The sequence below is a fragment of the Pocillopora verrucosa genome, chromosome 1 (assembly GCF_036669915.1).
Source record: "Pocillopora verrucosa isolate sample1 chromosome 1, ASM3666991v2, whole genome shotgun sequence".
NCBI classification, from domain to species: domain Eukaryota; kingdom Metazoa; phylum Cnidaria; class Anthozoa; order Scleractinia; family Pocilloporidae; genus Pocillopora; species Pocillopora verrucosa.
The window spans coordinates 20,423,250-20,440,002 of NC_089312.1; the positions used below are offsets into that span (position 1 = coordinate 20,423,250).

Here is a 16,753-nt window from a genome sequence, read left to right on the forward strand (position 1 = left end):
TATTACGCAATGGAAAAATGCTGTGAGATCATACGGCTAGTCTCCTATAGTAATTCAATGCTTTGATATTATAAAATAATTAAATCATATGATTTCATTAAATAATTCCATGTTCCTATCATACACATCCTATTTAGTTAGAAACGGTTTTTTTATATTTTTAACACTTAGTGGTAATGTGATAAAATGCTTATTGACTGAGTTTGTTCCAGCCAGAGGGGAAAATATTTGTTTCTCATAAATGACATACTGAACTCCCTTCGCTTAGTCTGTGCATATGTCATGAGGTTGAGCTAAATATTTTCATGTTCAGTCCTCCCACTGAGTCAATAAGTACACAGTCTGACAGCTATCCTTGTGATAAAAGGATAACACAGTAACAGTACCTTTTTTTGCCTCTGTTCAGTCAACTCTTCCTGTAGCCTGTGATACTCCTGTACACAGTCAAAGCAGTAGCAGAGATCTAATAGTAAATCTGCTGGCCAATCATCCAGTGTTTTATCAATATATCCTGGGAGGTCGCTTTTCATAAAATCAGGTGAAGAACACCATTCACAGGTTCTATCAATTGATTGCCCCAGCCAACTACAGTCCTTTTCCTGCATTGGAAATTAAACAAGAAAGGGAAAAAATTCCATACAGCTTATGATCCAGGTAAAATTATAACCTTGTTAGAAAAGCCCACAATTAAATCCAGAACGATATTATTTTAGGATCGTTCAGTGGTGTAAAGCATAACTAGATTTGACAAGACCTCGTGATTTCAGAGCCTTCTTGCTTGTGCTTTACATTCCTGCTGAGTTAATTTACAGCAAAGAACTATGATTTCAAGGTTATTATTCTGGTGTGCAAGGTGAGCCTTGAAGAATATAGAACACCTGCCAAATTATGCAGCTGCACGCTCCATTATGACCAGCTTCTAGACAATGGAGTATTTCTCTTCAAGTCCAAGATAACACTTTCTAATCCAAAGTCTCAATCGTACATAATTCACCTTCAACGTTTTAACACCCAGAGAGTATTTTTAAAAGTCACTTTACCAAAGCGAGTAAGTTGTCCGAAACTCCTGACGATAAAGGATCAGGAAGGTAAGAAATGCACAGAGATGCTAATCTGGAGATACGTGACAAGATGAATGAAAATGCTAGATATTTACACACGGACAAAAGATGTCTCTCAAGCTCTGGTTAGCAGCCCAAAGTAAAAATATAAACATAGCTTACCCTTTTCACAACCACGTTCATCGCTGTGAGATTCCAATTTCAGTTCAACACTATCCGCTGGTTAACAGCTCAAGCTTTCTTCATCCACGAGACGTTGCATCGTAGCTCCACATTACCGGAAATCATGTTCACCATGTGTCCACCGTCCTGCGCCATTTTCGTACAATAATGATGGGTCACGTGGCTACTTTCCTGGCAGTTCAAGGCTCCATGTGGTAGTCACAATGTATCCTTTGTTTATTATGCTTTTACGAAGTCCTTGAGTACTTCGAGCAAACAATGTTCCACAAATTAATCCGTCTTTAAATATGTGAGACTGCTTAAGGTCTTTTCATCGCTCATTGTAATCAATTACACGGTAGTTATCTAAATTTCAGTGATTCGGGCCCGATTGATGGGTACAAGTCCGCAGGCATAATTCCTGGTCATTGGACACAGTAGACAACATCAACAAGAAATCAGTTTAAGCAGGCATCACAGTCATATGTTTCCTTTACCCTCATAAGATATCATTTTCCGTCACTGGACATCTATTTGTTTTATGTTGTCATCCACCTTCACAAGACATCGTCAAACCGGTTAAAGACGTCACTCACCATTCTCCTTCGATAAGCATCATTCACGTTCATAAGATATCATTTATTATCATAAGACATCATCCACCTTCACCGAGCATCGTTCTCGATCATTAGAAATCATTCAATTTTGCCAGGGATCATTAAAGGTCGATAGACGGTGACAGAGATCGATGCCTTGTGATGGTAAAAGGTGAAAAACAAAACAAAACAAAAACGGTGAAAGATGTCTAATGACAGCTTACGTCGAGTGACCGTGAAGGATGCTTTGTGACGGAATTTCAAGGTCAAGGTTTCCTTCAAATCGTAGAAATGACTTTAAGTATCATTAGGAAACTCCTTTAACCTTTTAACTCCCAAGACCCAATTTTCAATTGCCGGCAATTTCTTCCAAACATTTCTTTTGATTTCAGTGGTCTTAGAATTTAGTGCCAACTCAAACAAAATCCTCCGGTTGATTTTTTTCTTTCTTGTTAATTTCGTCTTCTCTAAAATGTATCGATGATGCCTTTTTGGTCACTCCAATTGGTTACAGGGTTAAAGCGAGGAACAACAGAAGAAACAGCCACCTAAAACTGCTCAAAAGTCTCTTTAATGATATCTGGTATATCACAAATCTCGAATAGCTTTTTACAAGTATTAAACACGACCAAAATATTATTTCAGAGACAGTGTACAAGATAAATCATTTTCACAAAGAAAGTTCTTGCTCTCAAAGTCAAATACGTAGCTAGGCTAAAGATGTCATTGTGCTGTTACAGACTGCAGTGTAGGTTTGTCGTCTAGCTTGTCGTATTCCAAATGGAATTCCTTCGCAACCTTCCTCCACGTACTACAGTCAAAGAAGTAGTATGTTCCTCGTTCGTATGAATTCGTTTTTACTTGAGGATCAACACCAGGAGCACGTGTCAACCATAGTCTTTCGTCTTTGTGGTAACGCCAATCACGTGCATACCTAAAGAGGATAACCAATAAGCATTAAGATGACGCGTTACACACGTGAGCACCTGTGCACTTTTGAGCCGAGGGCTTGAAAACCAAAACCAAACTCATTACGTAAACCAATCAGATAAAAGGGACGTAGAGCACGGAACCAATCAGAACTTAAATTTGGTACAAGTCACCGGCCAGAAACACAGTAAAACGCGAATGATCAAGTTGCGCTCGGTTAGCAGTAGAAGAGGGCCGATAGAAGCCGTGTCTTGACTTTACAAATAAGAAGAAAAGGTTAAGTTTCAATTGCAGGAGTTAAAAAGGTATCGTTTCTGACAACGAAGTCTCCTCTGTCCACAAATAGGGATTGCGTTGGGGGAACCTCACACTCAGCACACCAGTTAAAAAGGAATCATCCTAAAGAACTAGTAGGTTAAAAACAAATTGTCTATACTAACAGTTCAGCTGCGGCTGCAAGTTGGAGAATATCTCCTCCATTCGTGTAATAGAGATAGAAGAGCAAATCCTCGGTATACCGACTGAGTTTAATGGGTGCAAGCTGCAAAAACACAAAAGAAAAAAAATATTACTATTTAAAAAAGATTAAATATGAACAGACCTCAAAAAGCTGGTAGACCTCACAAAGAGAAAAAAAAATAAGGAAAAACAAAGACAATATTGAGACTTTAAAGTAATAAGGGTGATCGAAGTTGGACGGAACGCTTTGTTAGCTAAACAGGCCTGTTTGAACAGCAGTTTTTCACTACAACATCAATTCATCACAGTTCTATACCTTGTCCCTGATAAATGAGTTTATCCGGTACTCCGAGGGCACATGATAGTCTATGGAGAAAACACAGTAAAGTTTTGCTCCAGAACTGATCTTACTGATCATAAATATTAAACTTGACAGTTCAACATGCGACTGCAAGTAGACATTGTCTTAAAAATAAAGGGTCTGTCACAAAAACTGTCACATGTTCGTTAAGCTTTGACATCTTTCGGTTTTTACAGCAAATCCTTTCAACAATTACTGTACTAATCTTTGCAACGGGACGGATTCAAAAGGGATTTAAAATCAATAAAGTTTCCTTTGGCATTTTCAAAAGTATACATTCCTTTAGGGCCTTACCTATTTCATGTGGTCTACACGGACTGTCCGCAAACGGTGAACCAAACGTATGATAAAGACTCCTTAATTGCATCGACAAAAAGGTAGTAGTCAATACGTAAATTATTCACAAATAGTTTTAGCATTAAAATAATTGAAAGGAAGATACCCTAACTCTTCACTCCTTTACTCCCAACTCCCCCCCCCCAAAGAAAAAAAAATGAATAAAAGGTACAGTCAATTTGACCAACAACCCCCCTCCCCCCCCCCCCCAAAAAAAAAGAAAAAACTGATATATATGTACATTAGAAATAATGGCTACATTGAATTTAACTTGATTGTTTGGCACTTTGATGTAGTGTACTGGTAAATTTCACGGACTACATATCGCAAAAGATAGCCCCTCAAAATAAATGGTAGAAAATTTTCTTCAAAATTGCCGCAAACCACCGAAGAAAAAAAATTGTATCCTTAAACTCCGTCCTTTAGCTAACAAAATATTTAAAAAAATCTTCCTGCTCGTCATTGTTCCTTTCGTCGTAAGAAGGTAAGCAGAAATTGATATTTGACAAAAATAGTGCCCTATGGCTGACAAATTTGTCTATTTTCATATCAGAGTTTGGTGAATAATACATAGATATTATCTGCGGAGTAGTTACGCTAAGAGATAAGGGGTTAATAACAATAATTATTTCATAAATTTAAAATCAAACATGCTCCAAAATATTTTCTACTTACTCTGGTGAATTTAAGTTAAGGCCTAACGTCGTGAGGTCACTAAAGAATAAGAAAAAACACAACTGTCAAGTAAACTCCGAGAAGATAAAAGCTATGAAGTCGGAAACTGGGTAGCAGCGAACGCATGACTCTGTTGCACTTACCTCCCGAGCGCTAACGTCACAAGATTTGGTTCTGTTTCTGCAGCTCTAATGAATGTTAACAATCCTATCATTCCAAATTGATCCGTTACCATTCCTTTTGGAATGTTTGAGATCATACCTGAAATACAAAGGTAGAGTGGTGAGAATAACATATACATGCGGTGTCTTTCGATTGAGCGTCCTAAACCCAAATTAAAGTAAACTCAAAGACCAATCAACACCAAGGCGGAGTCCATCAGAAACCTAACCTAGACTATTATGTTTTAGGAGAAGGATTAACCTTTGCCAAATGCTAATACAGGAAAATAAAACCGCCACTTGATAATTACCTGAAGGAGATGTCTGAATTCCTCTTGGTGGTTGCTTGTGATTTGTCGAATTCGCCTTTGCCTCTGCTGTCGCGAATCTTCGTCAGAAAAGTAAAAACTGTACATTAGCCTGTCTACTCTAGCTTTCAATGTCAAACATTTCGTTTCAGGCACATATTTTCAGAGGCATAAAACATTCTCGTAGTCTCTCCATACCACACCCGCCTTTTACAGTACCCCTCTACTGTCACGGAAACTAAGGTTATACTGATATCTCGAAGGCGTTGTGAGCGAACGAGATTTTGAAATTTCCTCCAGGTCTGAATGGGATTCGTGAGCAACTTGACTTGCGAATAAGGCAGCCTCAGAACTGGCTATAGTTTGGTGAAATCTTTAACAAGAAACTGATAAGTATGTCTCGAGATCAAAGAAACTCTTTTTTGAAATTAGGGGAAGCGAGGCAAATCAAAGCTTTCATGCGCCCAACACCTCAGTGTTTGAAGAAAACGAGGGAGGGGGAGAAAACAACAGGCCTACAAGGTAGACTTTGACTTAGAGCCCTGACTGGACGATATCCCGAACTTGCACAGGACTGTTGCTCCGCCCTGGAGAGGAAATGGGTATTAATAAATAACAAGGGAAATGTGACGAGATGCTGAAGGGTAACCGGCAATAGACCCGTCACCTTCGTCACATCCTGGAGGAGTAGCAATACTCCTCGCCACTTCATTCTATGAACACTAGAATAGGCTACAGTGGCGAGGCCGCTTAGATCGTGAAGTAAGAAGGTCATTACCTGGCGTCCTTTGCAACATCTTTCAACGCTTGTTCATACGACGATCCGCCTCTAAGATCTAAGATTAGGAAATCAGCGAGGACAAATCAAGTTACTTCTCGTTTGAAAATATATAGGAAAAACTGTTCATCTACTATTCGGGGTATTCCATGTAGGGAGCTCCAAAAGCATCCCTGCAGTCAAAAGGAGCCCTGACATCCCTGCTTTCATCAGGAACCTTGTGGATAAAAACCTGATGGAAATAAAGTAACAGTAACTAAGAAAACGCTACCTGTTCCAGGGAAAATGCTTGAGCTTGCGGTGATAACCTGCAATAGAAATTGTACAATTTATCAACACACGAACACTAGAGCGTGCCATTTAACCAGGAGTCTACAGTGTACTTACTGATGGCTTAGAAGGATCCTGAGGAACAGAACTGTCCGTTTGGCTTTCTGTGTGTACAAACAGAAATTTTAATCCTTTCTAACCCTTTACACCCTAACATCAGTATTCATATTCTCCATACTGTTCTCTGTACATTTACTAAGGTGCTAACAAGGAGAATTTGTCGAACAATCGAGAGTTTCTTTGGTCGGTGATCATTTCCTTTATTCTCATGACATTAATGTTAGATTCAGGAGTGATATTGTGAGGAGAAAATAGATGCTAGTCACTCTTAGAGGCTTCAGGGTTAAAAGGAATTGTAGTAATAACGTTGGAAAACTAATGAAGATTTTTTTTCGACAATCGATCACCCTTTCTAGTTAGAAAGGCGCCTCTTATTTCTCTCCCTCCTGGGGTCTCGAGTCTGAGTTCTAAAATCTGAGTTCTTAAAATCTCGCGCTACTTTCTTAACCAATCACAAGCTAAACTCAAAGAGATTGCACCTTGCCACGTATATACCTCGCGCTCTCCAGCACTACAGGTAGCGTAATAATACTTAAATCGAGTTCTCTACGACTGCTTATGATAGTTCCCTCATTTTAATAATCTGTTGCATTAACTTTGTTTTCCCTCTTACAACACTCAATCACATGCACTCTCCGATAGAAATTACCTGACTTAAAGGTATTTGAACCAGGGAGAGCAGGAAAGTCCTCATTATGAATTGAAAAATCCGGTGGAGGTTCAGCAGGTTTAGACACTACACCGTAACTTGGCCTGTTGGGTAAGCTGCTAGGAGGTGCACTAACACCCCCTATACTATCCAAACGTGGCACACCCTCCACACGGCTGAGACTCTCCAATCGGCTTCTGTTTGCTAGTGCCGGGAACTCTGACAGGTCTAACCCACCCGAACCACCTGGTGTCGCGTCAGCGAGTCCTGTGGATGATGTAACTAACACGTGAGACAAGTGTTCTCTCTTGCACAAGTAACAGTTTTCTTTAGAGAATTCCTCTTGTGCAGTGACACAAAGTGAAAGCAAAGTATCTCGTCCAAAATGACAGAACAATTACCAATGACCCCAAACAAAGCTTCATCCTCGAAAGTTTGATCCACAGTGCAGTATTTTTGACAAAATAGCTAGCGGTCACTATTAGAATTACGTGACAGAAAAAAAACAATCAAACAAACAAACAAACAAAAACCTAATTTTTAAAAAACCTACAAAGTTGTTTTACAAGATTTACCTTGACCAGCTCCTGAGAATATGTGCCGAAGAGATTTTGGTGAATCGGGTGCACCTATGATGCAAGAGAAAGGGAAGAAGGAAAGATTTCAGTCTTCATTCAGTTGGAAAGACAAGTAAAAACTATCATAAAAGAGGGGTTGTATTCCCTCTAAATCCTTGCAAATGTACCTATTAGGGAGAGGTTTCCTCCAATAGTTTTTGCTGAAGATAATCCTGTAATGTACAATCTCCAGCATGTACAGTGTAAATGTGATTTTGAGTACGAGAAAGATGGTCCGGCTTAAATGAATACATAGAGGTCTGGTAATGACTATTCCCAGGAGTTACCATGTTTCCCTTGAGTAAAGTTGATTACATATTCAAATAAAAGTGTCAAGTTTCTACTTAGAAACCGTGGTACTGTGTTGGTGGGGTATTGCAAGATAATTCACTCTGACAAAGGGCTAATGCTCAAAATGTCAGTTTTAGAAACTATCTATGGCAGCCAAATTACATCATCAACTCAGTTGATAAAACCAGAGTACCTGATTTTAAGTATTCTGAAATTAAGCCCGTTGGAGTTAAAAAAAGGTAGATACTAACAGAAAATACTTTCCCAATTATGATAATAATAAGAAAATCTTACCAGGAGGTTGAAATGCCCCTGAAAAAAGAGGAAGTCCAGAACCACCCATACCCTGCAAGAGGAAGAGAAGAAAAAAAAGATTACACAGATATTACACTTGTACAGCTTAAATAACTGACCTGGAATATTTATTAATATCCCTTTACAACTGAATCTGAGCTCATGGCCACATGCTTTTTCACTATGAGAGAGTATACACTTTCTAAAATACCATAAAATATTCTCTTAAAATATTCTCAATCTACACGTACTGCAAAAATTGCAAGCCTTTTTTTCAATATCTTTTTACGAGGAATAGGTAATTGTTACTTTCCTAAGATACAAGTATATTACATGCATTCCAATACTAGAACAATCAAGTTAAACTATTCAACTACAACAAACTGGATCTACATCAATTTAAAATTGACTTGGGACCAGAAAAATTTTAAAAATCCAAAGGGTTGAAGGAAAGTCTTGGAGGTCAAGTGGCCCATAACTGCTACCACCCATCTCCAGTTCCTGGAGCATCAAGTGACTAGGGGCATGTGCTCAGGTCAGCTTACCTTCCTATGGTGGAATGCTTGTCCATCACAGGAGACACCCCTTTATTTTGTTAAATTTCTCAAACAGCTTGCTGTCTTTTGATTGACATATCCTCAATAGATGCACTCATATACATACAGTACCTGTGTCACTCCACTAGTTGATTGGCTTCTTGTGAGACCAAAACTGGACATGGGACCAGAAACAGAGCTGCTAGCACCACTACTGATACTATTAATGAACACAACATCAATTAGTGGAAAGGCATAAGTGATGGATTTTATATAGAGGGAGGCAAACACTATCTATTTCTAAATTATAGATTACAAGAAATGTCGATCTCACAAATTCACTTACACATGTAGGTGGTTGCCAGAGTGGCTGACTTCAAGCTGTAAGAAGCCCCTGACCTTAGCATTTTACTAAAAGTACCCTGAAGCTGATCTTATCTTTTAATGAACCACAAAATCTTATTTATCAACAATACATGTATGTAAAGAATTATCCAATCACAAAAACATAAGAAAGTAGGTGTTCTATAATTGGGAATGCACAACCCAAAAGAATTTAGCATGCAAAAAGATTTGTCTCATCACAGGTTGACTAAAGTTCAGAGAGGTGAATGTCTTACTAAGAGGTATGAAATGATGGGTCATGCTTTTACAAAAACTTGGAATACAGAGGTATGAGAAAATCATCAATAAGAATTCTGACCAAGCTTCATCTTGTGAAGACAGGTAGGATGGTAAAAAGACCCTTTGAAAGTTATTTTAAAGAGCCACTGTGCATTTTCTTTTTTCTTTTAACTTTAAACTGCTACAACTGTGAATAAAGTTTTGTCACCACATACCCCCCAAGGTTAAAGCCTCTCTGTTGATGTGTTTGTTGAGGTGTCTGTGGTGCATTCATTCCAATTGCTAGTACTGGTGAACTTCTTGAGGAGCTGCTATAGGTCATGAAGGGTATAAATAAGGGAACAGGATGGATATCAGTCAATACATTACTAAAACCAAGCAATTTCAATTGAGCAATGAAAGTAATCCACTATTACACTGCTTTCCCTCAATGTACATTGCAATTTTTTCTAGAAAGTTGAGGAGCCTCTCCAGCCAAACAAATTTAAAACTACTTGAAAATGTAATATGGTCTGTCATATTTTCCCACTTTACTGCCAGCTTACAAGTATTTCTTCAGGGTTCCCATTGGTTCCTTGCAATATTTATCTTTTTCTACTTGGCTGAAAACATTATTTAACTTGAACTGGTTTTCTGACATTCACCCCAAAAACTCCAGAGGAAAAAAATGAATGAAAAAAAAATTAGTATATTTTTAATGGGTTTTAAAGGATAGAAAAATTCTTGAGCTTGCTCCTTTGTATTTTACAGCAAAAACCCCAATAAAAGGAGTAAATGTCCTCTATTCTTTTATCACATCTGAAGCCAAATTCAGCTTGTTGAACTACAGTGTACCAACCCAATATTGAGTTGCTCAAAAATGAGCACTTTGAAAAACTTTTGCAGGACCCAAGAAACAAATTTAACTTTCCTCAAGCAGCATGAATCCTGGTACTGAACATGTTATATAAAACTGTGAAATTCCTCAGGAACAGATCAACTGACAAACAACACCCTTGCTATTCAATCATGTTTTCTTCTTCGTCTTAAATTTCCCTAACCAGGTCTAAAGTCAACTCACCTTGATAATGATGATGGTATGGAGATTGTTCTACTTGTCTTTGGCAAATTATTAAGCCCACCCTGGTTGCCCAAGTGACCAGGACCAGGTGGCATTTGCCCCATCACTCCTCGAGGACCCATAGACAGGATCCCTCTACTGCAAACAGGCAATTAAGATCAAATGAACAAGGGTTATGGGAAAACATGATTTATTGATTGTTTGTAAAAATCCAGGATAAGAGCTAAAACCAGTAATTAAAAGTCCTATTTCTAAGGTTGGGCCTGTACCTTCATTTAGCCTTTATTACATATTATGAGCTTGTGCAAGAGCCACCAAGGAACTCACCTTAAGGTACCTAGCCCAGAATTTGGAGTTCCTCTGTTTGAGTTGTTGCAACTAATAATAATTTGCTCTTTGCTGATTTATACCTCATTATTCATTCATTCGTTTATTTAGTTATTCATTTTTTTGTTTTTATCTTTTAGTCATAACATATTAATTTAACCTTTAAGAAGGCAAAAGCTCTACAAAATAACACATGAGTAGAATTTTTGTCTCTTTTACAAGGGAAGGGGGGTGCAGAAAGATTACTAAAACATGATTGGACCACAGAAATAATATTGACCTTTTGTCAATGACTGTCACAATAATAATGACAATGTAGAGTGAATATGAGATAAAAACTTGGAGACCCTTTGATGTTTGACTGAAATAGCTACAAAAACTCAACAGTACAACCTCCACATCTGTTATAGAGTGTTAATGCACATTTTGCTAATTCTACAATGTTTACCTTGCTGACTGTGATGACATATTCCCTCCCTGTGACCCAACCATGTTGTGAAGACTGGATGGAATGCTGGGAACACCTGGAGTGGTTACACTTCCACTGAGTGATGTTGTGGAGTGGGTGGGTCCAGGATGTGACAAGCTTCTACCAAACTAAATAAGTGAAGTATCAAAGTGTACTAATTAGGAATAATATACTGGTGCACAGGTTACAAATCCTTTTTGTAACCTCTAGAACTTATTTATTGAGGCAAAAAAGAAATCCAATTCTGGTTGGTAGTGAATTATGGCAGTATAGAGTAATATCATTGATGTGTTATTTGGTCTCATCATCCAACTTGTTCTTGCTGAGGTAGAGAACGATTTGCTTGCCAAGATTAACCAATGGCTTCACAAGAGGCTTAACTTCTACATGAAGATCAATTTCATAAATACCTGAGCAGATGACATTCCTCTTGGAGCACTTGGTGGAACCTGCATGGAATTGACATTTGGAGGAAGTCCTAGCAAATGACAACAATATATCATGTAAACCACAAAACAAACAGGAAATGCAAAAGTTGCCAACAATAAAAATAAACTCAGCATGAAAAAAAAAAAAAATGTGGACCACATATCAGTAAACTTGAGGCAGTTCACAAAGATGAACCGCCTTTTGGTTGCTTCAAACATTCAGTTCTTCACCAAGCAAAGTTTCTTAACTCTAAGGTGTATCACTGAAGATTCAGCCTTGTGAGTTTTGCATCTCTTCACTAGTTCATTCACCTTTAATAAGTTACTCTTGTTGGTCAACTAAGTGTTCACCTGCTTTCTGATGCAAACCTCATCAATTTGTGCTTATTAGAACTTATCTTACCAAGTGAATGATATCATGTGGGATTTCCCACTTACATAAATAAAAACTTAATTAATTTTCTAAATACCAATGTTAGAAGTAACAAGCAGTTTCTGTTAGCTCAAAAAAATGTTCTGACAACCTGACCATAGCCAGGGCTGCAAATAACTGTTCAACAGATCATAACTGCTACCTAACCGTAGTTCTGAACAAATGTTTTCCCCAAATGAAAAGCAGTGAAACTGGACACTTGTGATTGGATTCATTCCTTTTAGTAAAGAAAAAGTTATTTGTGAAAAGATAGATGAACTTAAAAGTTTATACCTGAGCTTGGGAGCCCTGAACCATAAAAATTAGATTGGTGGGGTCCAGGTGATTGCATACCAGAAGGCGTTCCATAAAGACCCCCAAGATGAGGCTGCAAAAGAAACATTCTGTCATGATTGGTTGATATCAACACACACATAATGTTACACAAGAAATGAAAAGGAGACAAGACCCTTTCAAAAATAGAGTTTACACATAACTAAAAATTAATGTAGATTACTTAAATGTCCACCCTCAGTTTAATCTTTCCTTCAAAGTCACTCCTATACATAGCTTAATTCAAGAACAGTGAAAAGTCAAATATTACTCAGGGCTATGCTGTAAGTTAGTTAGTCAAACAGGCATGGATAATGCAATAATACTCATGCCTAGAAAATCTCACAAGCTATAAACAGTATGAACTTTAACCTCCTTCTCTGGTCTGTGTGGAGGAAACATTGAAGGATTGAAGTACATTCCACCTGATCCATAATCATCTTCCCCATCATCATTAAAAACAGGCAACTTTTTCCTCAGGGAGCCAATAGCTGGCATGTTTTTCCTACCACCTAAGGTTTAGAAAAGCACAAGGCCTTATATTAACACACCAAGACTTGGTTTCTAAAAACACAGTTGGGTTGACTGTGTACAGAACTCTGAAGACCTGATAAGCAGACAACATTCAATTGTTGTTTGACAAAACAAAGTACATCTAACCATCATCACATGAGCAAAGTGTTCCATTAACATGACTTTATTTATGTGAACAGCATCAGTTAGCAATGAAATAGAAACAAGTTTGTTAACCCTAGTCCCACCTACAAAGAAATCTCAAGATCTAATGATAGTCTGAATCTGAGGCCTATGTCAACTTTTATTTATATAACCAGGCCTCAGTTGCTAAGGCAGTTACCCTAATTAATGTGAATAGTGCTTAGAACAACACTGCTAAGATGCTTCATCTAAAAGGAGAAACATTTATTCCTGTGTCCATGATAATATAGTATAGATTTGGAAAAATCAGTGGGAACAACTATGAGAATTATTTTATATGTTTTCACTTAATTGTGTTTTAATTATTTTGTATTGACAACCAGTTTTATAGCTGAAATGTACAGTAAGCACATTGAGAATTAAAACAGCACAAAACTTTTGTTATTATTATCATCACTTTCTTGTATACCATTGATTTACATGTGGAGTACCTGCTTAAAAAGTAATCTTAGTATGTATGCTGTACAGAAAACTTTAATTTTTAACCAAGCCCATCAGTAGTATTTACTCAAGCTTTTGTTAATTTACCATCAGTAGCATTTACTCAAGATTTTGTTAATTTACCATTATTATGTACAATTCCCATCAGCAATTTGAACTGCTGTACTTGCTCTATAGATTGTTATGATAATGACACGCCTCTTCAGCTCTTGGACACTAATAATGATAGTACAAGAAACCATCTGCACAAATGCTATTGCTTAGAATGAATTTAGGTCCCAATGGCTCAGTTATTCAAACAAGTTCTATTGTGGACCACAATTTTTGATGTCCAATGGACTTTGAAAGTTCCTCGTTGATGGGTTTTTTAAATTTACTAGATCTTCCTTTTGGTGATAAATATAAGGCAGCCTTTTCCAGAGTTTTACAAAAACTTTACATTAAGGTGATAATTTCTACATGACTTCAGATAGTTTAAAGCCTCGTTTGATGAATACAGGCTTGAAGTTATATTTTCATTTATTCCAAATATATTATCATTATGTTAACTTTTGAACAAGGACAAATATAAATTGCCAATTTTATTTTAACTTGTGACCAATATCCTAAAGTAATGTAAGTAATGTTTTCTGTCATTTTTAAAAATCAAAATGCAAAAAAGTATAAAACTACCATTCATTGACAGATGAAGCATAAAAGGACAACACACAAACAATGCACATTTCGAAATTATAATTACTACAACAAGACTTTTTTTACCTGGGGAGAGATCCTGTTGACCTTTCCTTGGAGGAAATGGATACCTGATTTAAAAATATGGAAAAAATAATATTAAGAAACATCACACTAACCAGTATTAAAACAATACATCTCATTGTAGCAAATATCATACAATGTAAGTATATAATATATAGATTTAGCCAAGCCTAAAAGCGGAGCTCGCATTTTTTTTCTTGCATGTCTCAACTAGAACCCGGGTCGCCCGACTCCAAGCCCAGTACACTGACCACTGGACTACTGAATAAAGCCGTGGCATTGGTGTGCCTATGGTACAGTTGACCATGCATGCTAAAAGTAGCATCTTGTGCGGTCGTATGGTCGTACGGTCATTCGATCCAATGCTTTTAAACTTCTGATGAAAATTTCATCGTCAAAGAAGTTCTCACAAGTCATAGCAAGCATGGCAATCATTTGTGTACGGATATTATTCCAGGGTGATGGAGGCAGGCTGGAGCAAGTTCTAGATGACTAATTACCAGTGTTTACAACTGAATGGTAGTGAGCGAGTGATTGACTTGTTTGTATATCAGAGTTTCTTAAATTTGAACTGGTTTGAGTGCAAGTAATAATAACTGCAAAAAAATGACTCTGATTGGTTTGGAAAAGGGGAACACACTGTGTCTTGTCATTAAGACCTTTCATAGGGAATTATGACTTGCAAGTACCAGTCTACACCAGACTTATTGGATACAGAAATCAAGTTTCATAGTTTTTAAAACAAAATGAAATCAATTGCAAATACACATAGAGTTGCTTTCATTAATAACACACTATACTCACTGGCTTATTCCAGAAAGTGGATCACCCAAAGGGCGATGGTGTGCCATTAGAAAAGAAGAACAAATCTTAAAAACCAGTACAGGATGGCCAAGACCTAAAAAGAGAGATTAACATTAAGAACCATTTGTTGGGTGCAGTCTTTATATTATAGTGCAATCATTATGTTCCGTCACAAAGCTATCACTTTCAATCAGGCTAACAAGGGAGACAGGGCAGGTGGGATGACTATCACTGTTTTATACCCACACACAAAAAGTTTTACATCATTTCCCAGCTTGAAATGAAAAAAAAAAATATATATATATATATATCACAACCTTTAAACAAAGTACACAAAAGAAATTGAAGCAAATATATAATACAGGCCCATGGAAATTCATGTTTTAATACCCTCTCCTCGCCAGGGACCCCACTGTAACTTGGCACCCATGGTGCTAAGACAATTTCTTTATGCTGTGTTACAGTGTGGTCCCCAGCGAGGCTCAGTTTAAAAAGGAGGCAAGGTTACCTAGCTGGTTTTCAACGGTCGTGTGTCAAGGTTGATGTGGATGCAGGCTGTTAGAAACCTCTAAACTGGAAATTTTTTAAGCTAACTGTGGCTTAGCGTCAGTTGCATGGGGAAGATTGAGTTTGTAGTGAATTGAAATGAAACTACAGTGAATGTGATTGGATTCTGCATTGGATTTGTGGCCACCTGGTCACTTTACACTGGAATTTTTTGCTTCTCAGATTGGGTGTTTGGAAATGGAGTGTTCAGCCTTGGGCTTTTCTTATGTACATTGAAAACCTCGAAATGGACACTTGCTAAAATGCGTTCTTTTCATTAAAGTAAGAGGTCAGATAACAAGCAATATGCTGTGGAAGTAAGGTGAGGTATTTTCTTTGAGAATTTGATGTATTTTTTTATTCCTTAGAACGGTTGTAAATATTCCCATACAAACTCTTATAATTCCACTATGACTGTTATTGTGCAAGATGATCATCCAAAGCTGGAGCTTGGACTGCCTGTGTCCCAACGTACTTCAATAGGACAAGCAAATGAAGCTCAATGTTTTCTACTATACCTGTTTTATACCTTATTATTATAAAACTGTTCATGAGGGGATGTTAAACTTAACTTGAGATACAATTTAGCCTCAACAGTCTTTTCAAAACAAGTAGCAGTAAGTTGTGAACAATCATACATCAAATTCTATCATCCTGTACACTGTCCTCAGAATGTTAGTGTAAACCCAACAATTTTTGGTGCGATCACTAAAAAGGGTGGCACTACGTTATGAAGCTTCCTTTTCATAACTTAGAGAAAATGTCCGTTTACAAGAACAGCGCTCGAATTTGCGCCTCATTGCTCTTCACGTATTCATACCTTATTTTTATAGGGTACGCACCAAGAACATTAATTAATGTAAACAATGAACAGATAGATATTAAAATATCAGATGTCATCACGCGAACAGGCTTGTTTGTTCCATGCCAAACAAGATAAAATGACATTAGAAACACTTCCGGAAACCATTCTATACATTGGTGCAGTTATTTTAAAACAGTACGTTTTGCAACTTAAATGCATATTTAGTCACCTGTGTTAACTGTATCCTGACAACATTAACTCCAGCTTAAGGTTTTTGAGGCAGAATTTTGGGCACAACCTTGTGGATTTACCCTTTCGATTCAAAAAGTTGATTCCTTTCGTTACATGCGCAATAGAATAAGACACGCTGACCTTCATATGTTACCGGCTCATACATTGGTGTGTTCCCACACCTGGTGCCGCAAAT

The 16,753-nt window shown here is 37.4% G+C and overlaps 2 protein-coding genes across 3 annotated transcripts in view; both read right to left on the minus strand.

Moving 5' to 3' along the window:
• The window catches only part of LOC131781192 (uncharacterized), a 31,972-nt gene extending 30,575 nt beyond the window's left edge, over positions 1-1,397 (minus strand). The window contains 2 exon segments of the mRNA XM_066163294.1: positions 387-599; positions 1,224-1,397. Coding sequence (XP_066019391.1) covers positions 387-599; positions 1,224-1,244 — 234 coding nt within the window. The 5' untranslated portion in view covers positions 1,245-1,397.
• Positions 1,398-2,372: 975 nt separating this feature from the next.
• Positions 2,373-16,672, minus strand: LOC131781210 (CCR4-NOT transcription complex subunit 2). Of its 2 annotated transcripts, none has more exons than XM_059097859.2 (23): positions 16,556-16,672; positions 14,976-15,069; positions 14,175-14,218; positions 12,630-12,769; positions 12,219-12,312; positions 11,495-11,562; positions 11,064-11,212; positions 10,289-10,426; positions 9,444-9,536; positions 8,737-8,824; positions 8,069-8,120; positions 7,442-7,495; positions 6,867-7,133; positions 6,215-6,261; positions 6,099-6,135; positions 5,828-5,885; positions 5,053-5,129; positions 4,724-4,841; positions 4,581-4,619; positions 3,864-3,925; positions 3,525-3,574; positions 3,190-3,290; positions 2,373-2,753 (listed from the first exon to the last, which is right to left on the minus strand). In XM_059097859.2, exons 2-23 carry the CDS (start codon positions 15,020-15,022, stop codon positions 2,543-2,545), a joined length of 2,034 nt encoding a protein of 677 aa, XP_058953842.1. In that variant the 5' UTR covers positions 15,023-15,069; positions 16,556-16,672; the 3' UTR covers positions 2,373-2,542. The 2 variants fall into 2 exon arrangements, with proteins under 2 accessions (XP_058953842.1, XP_058953841.1); XM_059097858.2 differs by having other exon boundaries at positions 9,444-9,539.
• Positions 16,673-16,753: the final 81 nt, after the last annotated feature.